Genomic DNA, 14,409 nt, shown 5'->3' on the forward strand with positions numbered 1-14,409 from the left:
AAAACAGTCGTATTATGTTACGTCACTAATTCCACGTTGTAAATAAATTAAAAAATAAATAAACAGAAACGTGCAAACAATTTGGTTTCTGTGAAATAGCTATTTTTCCTTAACTTTTGAAGCGAAAGACTAAGGAGTGTCTTACCCATGAAGTAAGTATTTGCAGTTAATGCTTACAGTTATTGTAATTGCAGCGACTGATCCGCAAATCACAACACAAAAATTAATTAAAATCCAAAAAATACATAAAAAGGTCAATAGCCCCATTTATTACCCACAAGGCGTATGCGTTCATTCGATTTCATCATATCAAACCATTATGCATAACTTTGAGAGAAGTTCATTGAAGATAATTTAAGTGAAGGAGCATAATTAGGCACCATTTAAAATCCTAATTGTTTGCGTAGGTCGTTAAACAAATTGTATTGACGTCTAAAGCCAGGACAGAATTTTGGAAAAGGGAAAAATACAAGTTTTGAAATTTTTTATACATTGATATGATTTTTAATGGTTAATTTTGGGATAGTAGATGCTGGTTCTAGGTGGAGCGGACTATTGTTTTTTTTTTCATTTTTCTGGATACAATCTCTGATTTACAGATGTTTTTTTGTTCCAAGACTGGGTGTAAGTGTATCAATTGATTAGTACAATTTGAGTATGTAAACACACCATCTACAGAAGATATACCTATAGATTATACTCAGTCCTACTACTCACACATAGGACCCACTTACGTTTTAAGTCTAATTTCCGTGGTGCTTGGCGACTGGGCTTCTCCCAGTTGTGCAATCTCTTTTGTTTCCTTGGCCGTAAGTCATTCTGTCTCCTGCATTAAATTCACCGAAGAAAGTGGAAACTATCGTTTTCTTTTTCTTCTCCTCTAATAATATCTTCTGATTTTTTTCGTTCCGGGATCCAAGACAGTCATTCATGTGCCTGGGACTCGCCGGACTTCAGTGTTCTGGTGTTTTCATGGTTGTATCTACTGCAGATTCTGGCTTTCAGAAATTGCAGCGGTTTTGCGGGCTTGTCCCATTAATAATAAAAAAGAAAGTCCTACTACAACACTACATACAAATTTTTCATAAGTGTAACCTTAGCATTATTTTACACATGTATTACTTATTTTTAGCTACCTGTAGGTATTTATGAAATTACGTACATTAAATTATTTTCCCCACTATTTAAATACGACGATACTTTCTGATTTTACAGTATTGCTTTATTCGAACAGTGAAATGGTCAAGTTATTTCAATGCAATCGCATGTTGTACTATTAACTCCGACAGTAATTTTATATAAAATGAGTGTTCCTAACGTGGAAAAGGAAAAGAAAGCATTTCAAGATGTTCTCCCAGAATTTATTGACTCCGTGGTAACTACGACTAAGATAAAAGAGCTGCCTGAAGTCGCAACATGGTTGAAACAGGTTGGTGAATTAAACTGTTGTACTTAGTCATACTTTATGCAGAATGTGTTGTATGGTTCCTGCAAATATTTGTGTTGCTTAGTACGAACTGACTTAGCTACATCAATTATAGAATAGAATACACACATAACTGCCAGTAAAATATTTCAACTCCTCAAAATGCATTTCTCACAGGTCCTAAATTACGTGTTACCAGGCGGTAAACTGAGCAGAGGGTTAATTACGTCCGTGGGATACAAAATGTTTGAGGAGCCTGAATATTTCTCAGAAAGCACACAGCACGATGCTCACATTCTAGGCTGGTGTATACAAATGGTAATCATCAATTTTTATTGTAATATAGGTAACAACAAATCGCCTAATTAAAAAAGCGATCACCGTAGCCACCGCACCATGGCCGAAGCCACGAGAGGTATTACGTGTGTGGAGCTTAAGAAATTGTTTGATTGCGTGCATTATTTTCTGATCTCATTTTATTCGTTACACCTAATTTCTACTATTAAATATTTGACAGATGCACGCAGTATTTTTTGTATTAGATGACATCGCGGATGGCGGGACAATGCGCCACAATAAGACATGTTGGCACTTGCAAAGAAGTGTCGGCGTGTACGCTGTCAACGACGCGCTGATGATACAGCAAGCTATGATGGACATGTTGAAAATTCACTTTGGGAAATTGCCAATCTACAATGACTTAATTAGTTATTTTAACGAGGTAATAGTTACACCATTTATAAGTCAAAATCGGCTGGTTATAAGATATTTGTTTTTCATGATCATTGGTTTTAAATTCAAACGAATTTATCCGTATATATATACGGACGAAAAATTCATTGTGAAGATCTAATCTCATTTTTGCAGGCAATGTACCGAGCCACAATGGGCGAGCACTTGGATCTAAGTTCAAACTATAACAAGCACACTGACAATATAGAAATATTCAATATGGGTCGGCTCCATGACACCGCCGTCAACAAGACAGGCTGTTATTCCTTCAAGTTGCCAGTATTTGCTGCACTGCTTCTAGTAAAGAATGGACGACAACTAGCTACCACAGAATTAAATGAGCTGTGCTATGGAATTGGAAGACTAATGCAAGTTCAGGTGTGTAACACAGAGGGATAGAGTGAGGCAATTTTATTGCCACAATTGACTCTGATCTGTAACTTCAGATATAATGTGCTTTAACTGTTTGAAAATAAAATACAATTTTACTTACAGGATGATTATCTGGACGTATACGGCACCGAAACGATCACAGGGAAAAACGGAAGAGACATCCAAGAAGGAAAATGTACTTGGTTCTCAGTAACCGCGCTGCAGCGCTGCAACTCAGCTCAACTTTCGATCTTCAAAGAATACTACGGCAGCAATGACTTGGAACATGTGCAGCGCATCAAGCAGCTTTATGACGAACTGAACCTGCGTCATGTGTATGAACAATATGAGCTCAAAATGTATGACGATCTGCTGCATCAAATTAATGAATTGCCCCATGAAGGGGGGAGGAAGTTACTCACAGGAATATTAAATTCATGCTTTAAACGTGTTAAGTGATTAAAGTTCTGTAAAGTATCCTAAATGTCTTTTCATTTTATTATAGTGCACCCATCATAATACCGCCAAGCAGCCAAATGTGTCGTAATCGTCCGGACTTACATTGGCCTATTTAGAGAACATGTATTGTCATCGACGTCTCAAAGAAGGTCTTTTTACTTTTTGGACAAAACACGCGCAACGTATAAAAGACACTTTAAGGTAAAGTTAAGGAATAGTTTAATGGTTAGGTGGTTAGGTTAGGTTAGGTCATTTATTACCCACAAGGCGTATGCGTTCATTTGATTTTTTTTCATCATATAAAACCATTATGCTTAACTTTGAGCCAAGTTGAATGAAGTTAATTTAAGTGAAGGAGCATAATTAGGCATCATTAAGAAACTAACTCTTTGCGTAGGTCGTTAAACAAATTGTATTGACGTCTAAAGCCAGGACAGAATTTTGGAACAGGGAAATATAATTTTTTTTATACATAGATATGATTTTTAAAGGCTAATTATTGCCTTTTTGGGATGGCGGTTGCAAAAGCAACTGCTTAACATAAAGTTCTAGGTGGAGCGGATTATTGTATTTTTATTCTTCTGGATACAATTTCTGATCTGCAGATGTTTGTTTATTCCCGGATCTGGGTGTGGGGACAGAAGATTTACCTATAAATGATAGTCAGTCCTAATACAACACTACATATAATTTGTTCACTAGTGTAACCCAAGCCCAAAAACAGTACACATCCATTAGCTATTTTTAGCTGCCTGTAGGTATTTATGAAATTACATTAAATTCTTTAGCCCACTATTTAAATACGACGATGCTAATTGAATTTCCAGTATTGCTTGCGCTTTACTAGAACTGTGAAATGGCCAAGTTAATTCAACGCAATCGCATGTTCTACAATCAGCTCCGACAGTTACATTTATATAAAATGAGTGTTCCTAGCATGGAAAAGGAAAAGAAAGCATTTCAAGATGTTCTCCCAGAATTTATTGACTCCGTGGTAACTACGACTAAGATAAAAGAGCTGCCTGAAGTCGCAACATGGTTGAAACAGGTTGGTGAATTAAACTGTTGTAGTTAGTCATATCTATGCAGAATGCCTTGTATTGTTCCTGAAAGTACTTGTGTTTTTTTATGGTATAAGCCGGTAAACGAGCAGACGGATCACCTGATGGCAAGCAAACGCCGCCACCCATGGACAGCCGAAACACCAGAAGCGTTACAAGTGCGTTGCCGGCCTTTTAGTGGTTAGGAATTTAAGGGTGGTTGGAGAATCGGTGAATGGGAAAATTGGGAAGGGAGGCCCAATTACCCAATTGGGCCTTCAACTACTCAAAATTTCTTTCTTGCAGGTCCTAAATTACGTGTTACCAGGCGGTAAACTGAGCAGAGGGTTAATTACGTCCGTGGGATACAAAATGTTTGAGGAGCCTGAATATTTCACAGAGAGCACACAGCACGATGCTCGCATTCTAGGCTGGTGTATACAAATGGTAATCATTTCTTTATTACACTATAGGTAACAAGAAAATTTACGGATCGCCTAATTAAAAAGCGATCACCGTAGCCTTCAACCACGTTATTACGTGTGTGGGCGCCTAAGAAATTGTTTAATTGCGTCATTATTTTCTGATCTCATATTATTCGTTATACCTAATTTCTACTATTAAATGTTTGACAGTTGCACACAATGCTTTTCGTATTAGATGACATCGCGGATGGCGGGACAATGCGCCACAATAAGACATGCTGGCACTTGCAACGAAGTGTCGGCGTGTACGCTGTCAACGACGCGCTGATGATACAGCAAGCTATGATGGACATGTTGAAAATTCACTTTGGGAAATTGCCAATCTACAATGACTTAATTAGTTACTTTAACGAGGTAATAGTTACACCATTTATAACTCAAAATCGGCTGGTTAGATTTAATGATTATATTGGTATTAAATTCGTCACCGTACCGAAAAAATAAGACACGAAAAATTCATTTTGAAGATCTGATCTAATTTTTCCACACAATATACCGAGCCACGATGGGCGAGCACTTGGATCTATGTGCAAACTATGACAAGCATACTGACAATGTAGAAATATTCAACATGGGTCGGCTCCGTGACACTGCCGTTAACAAGACAGGCTGTTATACTTTCAACTTGCCAGTATTTGCTGCGCTGTTTCTAGTGAAGAATGGAAGACAACTAGCTACCACAGAATTAAATGAGCTGTGCTATGGAATTGGAAGACTAATGCAAGTTCAGGTGTGTAACACAGAGGGATAGAGTGAGGCAAATTTACTGATCTGGGGGCACGGCAGTGTAAGTCGAGCAAAAATAAAAATAGGTAAAAAATCTTTTTAAGTTAAACGGTTTTATGTGGAACATACATTGCAATGTTTAAGATAAATGTACTAAAAACCAAAAAATAATAAAATAGATACAGTCGTGGGAATTATAAATATATGCATAGACTAGACTAAAATAAAACCGTGGGGCACGTCAATTGTCTACAATCGTTGATTAAAATGTTTGTTTTGTAATGTTACACTATAATTAGGCAGTTGTTCAACCGACAACGATGGCCGTGTGATAAGTAGGGAGAATAGAATTTGGAAACAAGTTGGCAAGCTCGATTATAAGCGAGTTTTAGGGCTTCATAGTGTTGAGCGAGTAGTACTTTTATCGTATGTTTTGTCGATTAAAGACAAACTACGAACAGTAAAACGATTCCTCGCCAGCCAGCAGTGTGAATGTCCAACAATAAACTAGTTGAAACATCTCTTTTATTTACATGGAGTGTATAACTATTGGAATATCCATGAGCACGAAAATAGTAAGTAAGTAATTTCCTCACCGTCTGCCAACTGCCCAACGACGAATTAAACGATTCTTCTATCGCACATTAAGTCGATAATTTGTAGACAATTGACGTGCCCCACGGTTTTATTTTAGTCTAGTCTATGCATATATTTATAATTCCCACGACTGTATCTATTTTATTATTTTTTGGTTTTTAGTACATTTATCTTAAACATTGCAATGTATGTTCCACATAAAACCGTTTAACTTAAAAAGATTTTTTACCTATTTTTATTTTCTAGTTTTTAGTTTTTATTTCGCATTCTGTTTAATTCATTTAGTGCTTCATTATTGCAAGGTTTCTTGCCCGTTAGTTTATTGCAGTCCAACTCCTCTATACATAGTCCCTGCAAAGATCTTACTCTACTAAGAGCCACGTAGGATTGACCTTCTTCAATCAGTTTCTCACCTAAGTATACGACTGCGTGATCCACAGTGCTGCCCTGCATTTTATGTATTGTAGAAGCCCGTGATAGTATTAAAGGCAACATTCTTCTCAAGATGCGCCTGAGTCTTGAGGGGAAAACGCTAACGACGTATCATTTTTAGCCACCCTAACGCCACACAGTCCTCCACACGATACAAAATCTTGACTTGGGTGGTGGATTCAGGCTGAATTAATCAGATAAGTAGGTACCTAAATTACAGATTCAATTTCTAAATTTAAATTTTATTATTATACGCCATTTAGTGGCTTTTTTTTTTTTGAGGGGGGAAAATCATCCAATGACTTTTCTCGCCTTGGGTAAGGCGAGAGGGAGTGTCAGACCCTTACTGACTAAAAACCACCCCGTTCCTTCTCCTGCTTTTCGACCCGGAGCCCCGGTAAACCCGCTAGGTAGTCCGCAGCTCCGGATCAGGCATCAGCCCTACTGGGCCCCATCTGTGGTGGTCTGATGGCTCTTTGAGGCGCGCGCGGAACGCGACGCGCCGCACGCACGGGTCTGGGTACCCATGCTCGTCGTCCGCAGACCCGCACTTACGGCGGCCGGAGATCGTCACGCGGTCCCCGACTCCCAGAGTGTCTCTCGCAACGGCTGGGGCGTGAGGAGGTTTGTTCTCTCACGCGCCCCGCCTCCTCCTTAGCTAGCATGACTGCTTCGCAGAAGGAGGAGACGGCATCCCAGTCCCTCTCGCTCCGCACTATGGCTTGAACCAGTGCCGGGCGCGAGAGCTCGCCGTCGCCGACCACATCCCTGAGGACTTGGCGGTGCTCAGCCCACGCAGGGCACACCGCCACCGTATGTTCTACCGTGTCCTCCGGGCGGTCCTCAGAGTGATGACACCCGGGCGTTTCCTCCCGCCCAATCAAAAACAGGAACCTACCGAAACTCCCATGTCCGGTAAGCACCTGCGTCAGGCGGTAGGTGAGGACGCCGTGGCGCCTCTCTAGCCACTCCTCAAAGAGGGGACTTACCGCTGCAATGACAGCGAGCCCAGCCTTCGGTTGCGACAGTCGTTGCTGCCATCCGCCATGAGATCGCGCCGGAGCTCGTCCCGCCACGCACTGATTTGGCGCAGCAGTGGAGTTTCGCCCCGGCGACACGCGTCGGCTCGCAAACTGAAGACGCGCGCCAGCACCTTCGCCTACAAATCCCACGGCGGTAATCCGGCAAGGAGGTTCGCCGCCTCTCCGGAGATCGTGCGATATCCTCGGATCACCCGGATGGCCATGACCCTCTGGGACGTGAGCAGCGCCCGAGCTGGTCGCCGCATCAGGTTCGGCGCCCACACAGGGGCGCCGTAGAGGGCTATGGACCGCACGATCCCCGCGTACAACCTCCGGCAGGAGGCATTTGGCCCCCCGAGATTTGGCAGGAGCCGCTTAAGCGCAGCCCCCGTCCGTTCCAACTTAGGAGCCAAACGTCGGAAGTGTTCCACGAAGTTCCATCGACTGTCGAGGACGAGTCCTAGATACTTCATCGTAGTCTCGACGCCGATGGAAACTCTTCCCGCCGTTATTTGGGACCCACCCGGAGTTGGCGCGTTCCCGCGACCATGAAAGCACATACGCCATTTAGTGGCTGCGCCCGTCTTAAATATTGAGGTTGTATAGTGCACTGTATTCTTCTTATCAAGCCCTTTTATTTGATACCCATATTGATGTGATTAATAAAACCTAAATTATCCGCCATTTTGTAGCGGCGGTCATCTTAGATATCAATTTTGCATAGTAAATTGTATTCTACTTGTTGAGACCTTTCATTTGACACCCATATTGATGGGATTGATAAAACCTACGTTATCCGCCATTTTGTAGCGGCCGCCATCTTAGATTTAATTTTTTTATTGTATATTGTATTCTGCTTGTTGAGCCCTTTCATTTGATACCCATATTGATGGGATTAATAAAACCTAAATTATCCGCCATTTTGTAGCGGCGGCCATCTTGAATTTATAATGATAATGAATAAACATAATTGTATTGTCACCAAAATCCAAAGTGTACACAAAATTTCAGATTAATCGGTTGACAGGAAGAGGGTGAAATTTGAATTACTAAATTTGACCCAAGAAAGAATAAAACAAACGGGGTGAGCTAAATAAAACCGTTTAAAAAGCGGCGCGGGTGTACCATCTTTTTCTCGCAGTCATTCAGGCCAATTTTGACCGCCTATAACTTCGTTATGCATAAAACAAGAAGCCTGAATTTTCAGATACTAAGGCATTGTACAAACATGGTATATTTGAATTTTCGTTAAATTTTAACCAGTAGTTTAATAATTATAACTTGTCAAAGTTTTGAAATTTTGTCATTGACTGACTGACAGATAATCAAAAGTAATAGACATAGAAGCTTCTTTTGCATGCAATTAGTATTTAGTACCTACATCAAGGGAAATATCAAATATTTTGTAAATTAGGTCCAGTTTTGTAGATAAATCAACTACATCATTGGAAACACAAGTACCACTACTTTTGTTGATATTTCTCTTATTAAATTGTTTAATCTATTTCATGATAACGAATTACGATGGTCTATTGCACGATTACGTGCGATGGCCAAGTCGATCTATTTTATTTAAAACGTAAAATAAATGTAATATTGATATGATAACAATTTACATAATAACTTAAGACAGAAGGTCTCTTAAGTAGGGACTAAATAAAATAACCGACTTGGTTTTACATGGATCTCACAACTTTTTACGATAGAAAAACTGATGAGGTGCGAGACTTGGATTTTTTTACAGAATGTTTTTGATGGTATATAATGTGCTTTAACTGCTTGACTATAAAATACAATTTTACTTACAGGATGATTATCTGGACGTATACGGTACCGAAACGATCACAGGGAAAAATAGAAGAGATATCCAAGAAGGAAAAGCCACCTGGTTGTCAGCGACAGCGCTGCAGCTCTGTAACTCAGCTCAACTTTCGATCTTCAAAGAATACTACGGCAGCGATGACTTGGAACATGTGCAGCGCATCAAGCAGCTTTATGATGAACTGAACCTACGTCATGTGTATGAACAATATGAGCTCAAAATGTATGACGATCTGCTGCATCAAATTAATGAATTGCCGCATGAACGGGGGAGGAAGTTACTCACAGGAATATTAAATTCATGCTTCAAACGTGTTAAGTGATTAAAGTTTTGTAAAGTGTCCCAAATGCTTTTTCATTTTAACCCGCTACAATCTGCGCGGCAGCCGGTTACCCAGCCACTGCGCCAACCGTGTAGTCAAATGTGTCGTGGTAGTAACTGGCTTTACACAAAGTGAGTTCCGGACTTACTTTGGCCTATTTAGAGAAGTCATGTCCATTATCATCAACATATCAAAGAAGGTCTTTTTACTTTTCTCCAACGCAACGAAACAAAGACACTTTAAACTTTAAGGTTAAGTTAAGAGATGGTTTAGGGGTGGTGAAAAGGTGGCCATTTATAGAAGCTAAATGGGGATCACCTGGGTGATCTTAGACAGCTAATATACATCTAATAATCCCTGTTTGGTTGTCCAAAAGTGAGGCGTTATTTATAGGTATTCCACATTCACAAAAAGGATATTTTTGCACGTCAAGTTTTTTACTTTTATTATTTATTTTTGTTTTTTATTTTTATTATCTACAATAAATTTCTAGTTTCAGAGAATGAGAATGAATAATTAATTATTCCCACGACCTTAGTCATTATTTATTACTTATGTACTAAATAGTAGTTAGCTGTACCCGCGACTTCGTACGCGTAGAACCGTATTTCCGCGTAAATCTGAAAGACTGCACGGTTGGCGCGGTGGCTGGGCAACTGCCTGCCGTGCAACGTGTAGCGGGTCGCGGCGGCGGAGCAACTCTTTGTGTGATCCACAGATTGTTGTTCCGGGTCTGGGCGTGATGTGTATGTGAACTTGTATGTTTGTAAACGCACCCACGACACAGGAGAAAATTCCAGTGTGGGGCAACGTTTTAAAAAAATCTCGATCCCGCGGGAATCCTGGGATAAAATCCTATCTTGTGTTCCACAACGAACGTTATTTTAAGAAAGTTTGATTAATACCAATACAAAATTGGTATCAACCGATGCCAAATTTGAAACTTTAAAGTTTAAACATAAAAAAATGACTGTAATCAAAAAGTTAAAATTGTTCACGTTTCAGTGATATCCTGTTACTTATGCCCTAGAAGAATGAGTGGTTGTATTTCTTACTTTATGACTCAACGGGGATTGCCATGTTCTAAGTTTTAAAGCCCCTAAAATAAAAGAAAGAAAAGTTGAAATATAAAAACTTAATTTAAATACAATTAAAGTGTTCTCAATTTCTATGCCGCTTTTTACCACCGACGTAACAGTTCAGCATTTGAATATAACTACGCCGACTTCACTTATAATTGATGATGCTCATTACATTCCTACCATTGCGTGGTTGTTACTCGGGCAGTCAACTCAATGGCTAAGTTAGTCCGACACCATCGTTTGTTGGGGCATCAATTACGACATGTACACCATAAGCTGAATGCTTCTACTATAAATCTGGATGTAGAGAAAAAATCATTCCAGGCTGTCCTACCAGAAGTTATTGACTGCGCTATCACTAGGCCTAAGATAAAAGAGTTGCCTGAAGTCCAAACATGGTTGAAGCAGGTTGGTGAATTAAATTGTTTTATGATTCGTCTTTCGAAACTCGGTGGCCTATGCCATATATCATTCGTGGTAGTGGGACACAGAATAATCTTTTTTCTCTCCTGAATGGATACCTATACCATTTAGTAAGTACCTACCATATTGAAAATACCTGTCCGTTTTGCTCCACTGTAGTAAGTGAATTAAGTGAAATCCTACTAAAACTAACCTATAATACATATAATAGTTACCTTATTATTTCGCCCAAGTCATAAATTTATATCTACGTAAATGTAATATTACAGTAGAAGCCTAATTTTTATTTGAATGTACGTAGAAATGAAATAAATCTTAGTGACATACATGAATTAAATCCACATTAAATCAGTACTAGGTATGCAAATTGGCGCAAAAATATCACATCACAATACACTATAACCATTGTAAGATAAGACTACAAATTGTATGCATACTAAGTACTTTAAATTAATGTAACCTAGACCGCTTAAATGTATACAACAAAGCATATGAGTACAAATAAATAAAATAAATATCACATCTAAAATCTTGTAAATTTTAGTCGTCGTTAGTTTTAATATTATTTCTTTTTCACAGCTTTTAGAATATACGTTAGTTGGAGGGAAACTGGGCAGAGGACTAATGGTGCCCATGGGATACAAAGGATTCGAGGAACCTGAACATTTCTCAGAGGAAACTCTGCACTCTGCGCGTGTTATAGGCTGGTGTATAGAAATGGTACATAATACTTACTTATAAAACTTTTGTTTATTTTAAAATACGTAAAAAAATATTGTTGTAGTGTAAGTAGCTACTTTGTTTACATTAATGTTACGTTATTATGTTCAATAATTACTTTTTATGGTAATGGCATCTCTCAGACGACTTTCGGTTACTTTGGTTATTTTATACAGCTAAGTAATGCCTTTGCCCTGCAGTGGGACGACCATGGCTGAAAATAAAAATAAATAAATAAGCAATGACACCGATGAGTGCCTGTGTGCAGTTTTACATATTACACTGAGTATCGAATAGTTTTAAATAATATCTTATTTTTATGTTCAACAGCTGCATTCAACGTTTTTAATACTGGATGACGTCATGGATGGCGGTAAAGTGCGGCATGGTAAGCCTAGTTGGCACCTGCATCGAAGTGTCAGTGTGTACGCTGTCAATGACGCGATGATGATACAGCAAGCCATGAGGGATGTACTGGATGTATACTTCAGGAATTCGCCCATTTATAATGACTTGATTAGTTATTTTAATGAGGTAAGAATAATATTATGGTCAATAGATCTAAGAGGTTTTTTTGAGGTGGTAAAATCATCCAATGACTTATCCCGCATTGGGCGATGCGAGAGGGAGTGTCAGACTCTTACTAACTAAAAACCACCCCGTTCCTACTCCTGCTTTTCGAGCCGGAGCCCCGGTAAACGGTAACGGTAGGATCTAAGAGGTTTATGACTCTTTATTCGGAATATAGAAACTAGAAAGCTAAGAAGTTATCAAGCACTGTGCGAAATGTTTACCCAGGGTCACCCAAAGCCCAGATCGGGGGAATTGTCTTATACTGACTTTTCCAAAATCACAAAAATAGGTAGCCCTACGCCGGCGTTAACCCGTCGATTTGGAAATCATTGAGTCCCTATAGTAACTGATGTTGATGATGCTGACATATGCGAGGCTAAGATATGCGATAATGAGGATATCTTCAATTAGACATACCTAGTATATAGAAATCCTAATTGCTGTAGAAAAAAATAATCCCTCTGTAACAAGGCATGTTTTTATATTTCCAGGCAATCTATCGAGCTACAATGGGCGAGCATTTAGATCTATGTTCAAACTATAACAAGGAAATTGACAATATGGAAATATTTAACGTGAGCCGCGTCGATGACATTGCTATCAACAAGTCCTCGTTCTACACATTCAAGTTGCCAATATTTGTCGCACTGTTTCTCGTGAACAATGGGCAAAACATGGCTACCACAGAACTGCATCAGTTTTGTATAGAATTAGGAAGACTGATGCAAGTCCAGGTGAGTCACTCAACCTCATACATTAGGTATTTTATAAATTACTGCTTTCTGGGAGTGATACATCCGTGAGTAACTTGAGGCCAGTAGAACACCAGCGCAAGAGCCTGTCTTGCACATGCTGAACTGGTCCCATTTCACATCGTCCTCGGCATTATTTTTTTTACGTGTGAAATAAATTATTTTTCTTTCTTTTCTTTCACAAGGTGCAATGTCGTTCAACAGAAATTTATTATTTTTGATATTTCCATTGAATTACTTAGTTTGATTCAAAGTAGATTTCACTACAGTGGCCCCCAATCCGATCCTGTCGAAATATCAGACTAAAGTAGCCTAACCGATGCAGTAGTTTCAGAAGTAATGCTACCATTTGTAGGTAATTACTTATTTATTACTCATGTTAGCTCGCTATACTTACTATATATGGACGAGGAACTAACAATTAAATAAAAAATATCTAGTTCATAGTTTCATAGAATTTAAACAAACACTAACACATATTTTTATTTTTTGTTGAATAATTTTATTTTATATAAAGGATGATTACATGGACGCATACGGCTGTGTAACAGTGACGGGCAAAAATGGTAGAGATATCCAAGAAGGCAAGAGCACCTGGCTTGCAGTCACAGCGCTGCAGCGCTGTAACTCGGCTCAACGTTCCATCTTCAAAGAATACTACGGCAGCAATGACTTGGAACATGTGCAGCGCATCAAGCAGCTTTATGATGAATTGAACCTGCCTGAAGTGTATGAACAATATGAGCTCAAAATGTATGAAGGTTTAATGCGTCGAATAAACGAGGTACCCCACGCAGGTGGGAGGAATTATCTCTTAGCAATTTTAAATTTTTGTTTTAAACGAGTTAGTTAATAAAATTACGTATAATGATTTTTGTTTTATTATAATAAGGTACTAAGTACTTGTTAAAATATTTTCAATAGCGATGATGACGGGGAAATTTATTTAGTCCGTCAGTTAGGTAGTTAAAAAATATTTGACCCGTATTTTTATTTTGTCATAATTATAAGATAACACAGATAACTTAGATAAAACGAAGCAAAGTTTTGGAGTGTATAAAATGTACCTAGAAGTGATGTCACACGATATTTCTAATCGATATATCTTCGAAAGTATTTGTTACCGTAACAAAAAATTACGTGTCTAATATTTTGAAATAATTTACAAGACGGACTTTAAATAAAAAAAAATCATCTACTCACTACTACTAAACTAATATGTATTGGCGAAACGGCTAGATAACTGACTGTGATGCAATTAGTACTACATCTCAACTAGTGGTAGCACGGAGTCTGTAATTACGCCCAGTATATGACGATAGGCTCACCCCCTGTTAAATAGGACTTATAATATAAATGTTTTACCTATATTGTATAGCGGCATGCCGTAATGTGCAACTCTGTATATCACTTTTTTTTTTTTT

At 38.8% G+C, this 14,409-nt stretch overlaps 2 protein-coding genes across 4 annotated transcripts; both read left to right on the forward strand.

Moving 5' to 3' along the window:
- Positions 1–1,221: 1,221 nt before the first annotated feature.
- LOC118266240 (uncharacterized) lies at positions 1,222–9,460 on the forward strand. 2 transcript variants are annotated; one of them, XM_050694729.1, is made up of 5 exons: positions 1,222–1,429; positions 1,604–1,744; positions 1,944–2,147; positions 2,294–2,536; positions 9,100–9,460. In XM_050694729.1, the coding sequence occupies exons 1-5, from the start codon at positions 1,256–1,258 to the stop codon at positions 9,433–9,435; spliced, it is 1,098 nt and encodes a 365-aa protein (XP_050550686.1). In that variant the 5' UTR covers positions 1,222–1,255; the 3' UTR covers positions 9,436–9,460. The 2 variants fall into 2 exon arrangements, with proteins under 2 accessions (XP_050550686.1, XP_050550687.1); XM_050694730.1 differs by lacking the exon at positions 9,100–9,460 and adding an exon at positions 2,654–3,014.
- A 1,150-nt stretch (positions 9,461–10,610) lies between these two features.
- Positions 10,611–13,856, forward strand: LOC118266242 (uncharacterized). Of its 2 annotated transcripts, XM_035579642.2 has the most exons (5): positions 10,672–10,925; positions 11,520–11,660; positions 11,991–12,194; positions 12,725–12,967; positions 13,503–13,856. In XM_035579642.2, the coding sequence occupies exons 1-5, from the start codon at positions 10,731–10,733 to the stop codon at positions 13,836–13,838; spliced, it is 1,119 nt and encodes a 372-aa protein (XP_035435535.2). In that variant the 5' UTR covers positions 10,672–10,730; the 3' UTR covers positions 13,839–13,856. The 2 variants fall into 2 exon arrangements, with proteins under 2 accessions (XP_050550685.1, XP_035435535.2); XM_050694728.1 differs by lacking the exon at positions 11,520–11,660 and having other exon boundaries at positions 10,611–10,925.
- The last annotated feature ends 553 nt before the right edge of the window (positions 13,857–14,409 follow it).

This window comes from Spodoptera frugiperda, chromosome 7 (genome assembly GCF_023101765.2).
Source record: "Spodoptera frugiperda isolate SF20-4 chromosome 7, AGI-APGP_CSIRO_Sfru_2.0, whole genome shotgun sequence".
NCBI lineage: Eukaryota > Metazoa > Arthropoda > Insecta > Lepidoptera > Noctuidae > Spodoptera > Spodoptera frugiperda.

What these genes read in the sequence shown, in the direction of transcription:
- LOC118266240 (XM_050694729.1), top strand. Translation starts at nt 1,256, where the DNA reads ATGCAATCGCATGTTGTACTATTAACTCCGACAGTAATTTTATATAAA. An exon ending in TCGCAACATGGTTGAAACAG is followed by an intron (nt 1,430 to 1,603) that starts GTTGGTGAATTA and finishes CATTTCTCACAG; the next exon opens with GTCCTAAATTACGTGTTACC. An exon ending in GAAGACTAATGCAAGTTCAG is followed by an intron (nt 2,537 to 9,099) that starts GTGTGTAACACA and finishes TTTTACTTACAG; the next exon opens with GATGATTATCTGGACGTATA.
- LOC118266242 (XM_035579642.2), top strand. Translation starts at nt 10,731, where the DNA reads ATGGCTAAGTTAGTCCGACACCATCGTTTGTTGGGGCATCAATTACGA. An exon ending in TGATTAGTTATTTTAATGAG is followed by an intron (nt 12,195 to 12,724) that starts GTAAGAATAATA and finishes TTATATTTCCAG; the next exon opens with GCAATCTATCGAGCTACAAT. An exon ending in GAAGACTGATGCAAGTCCAG is followed by an intron (nt 12,968 to 13,502) that starts GTGAGTCACTCA and finishes TTTTATATAAAG; the next exon opens with GATGATTACATGGACGCATA.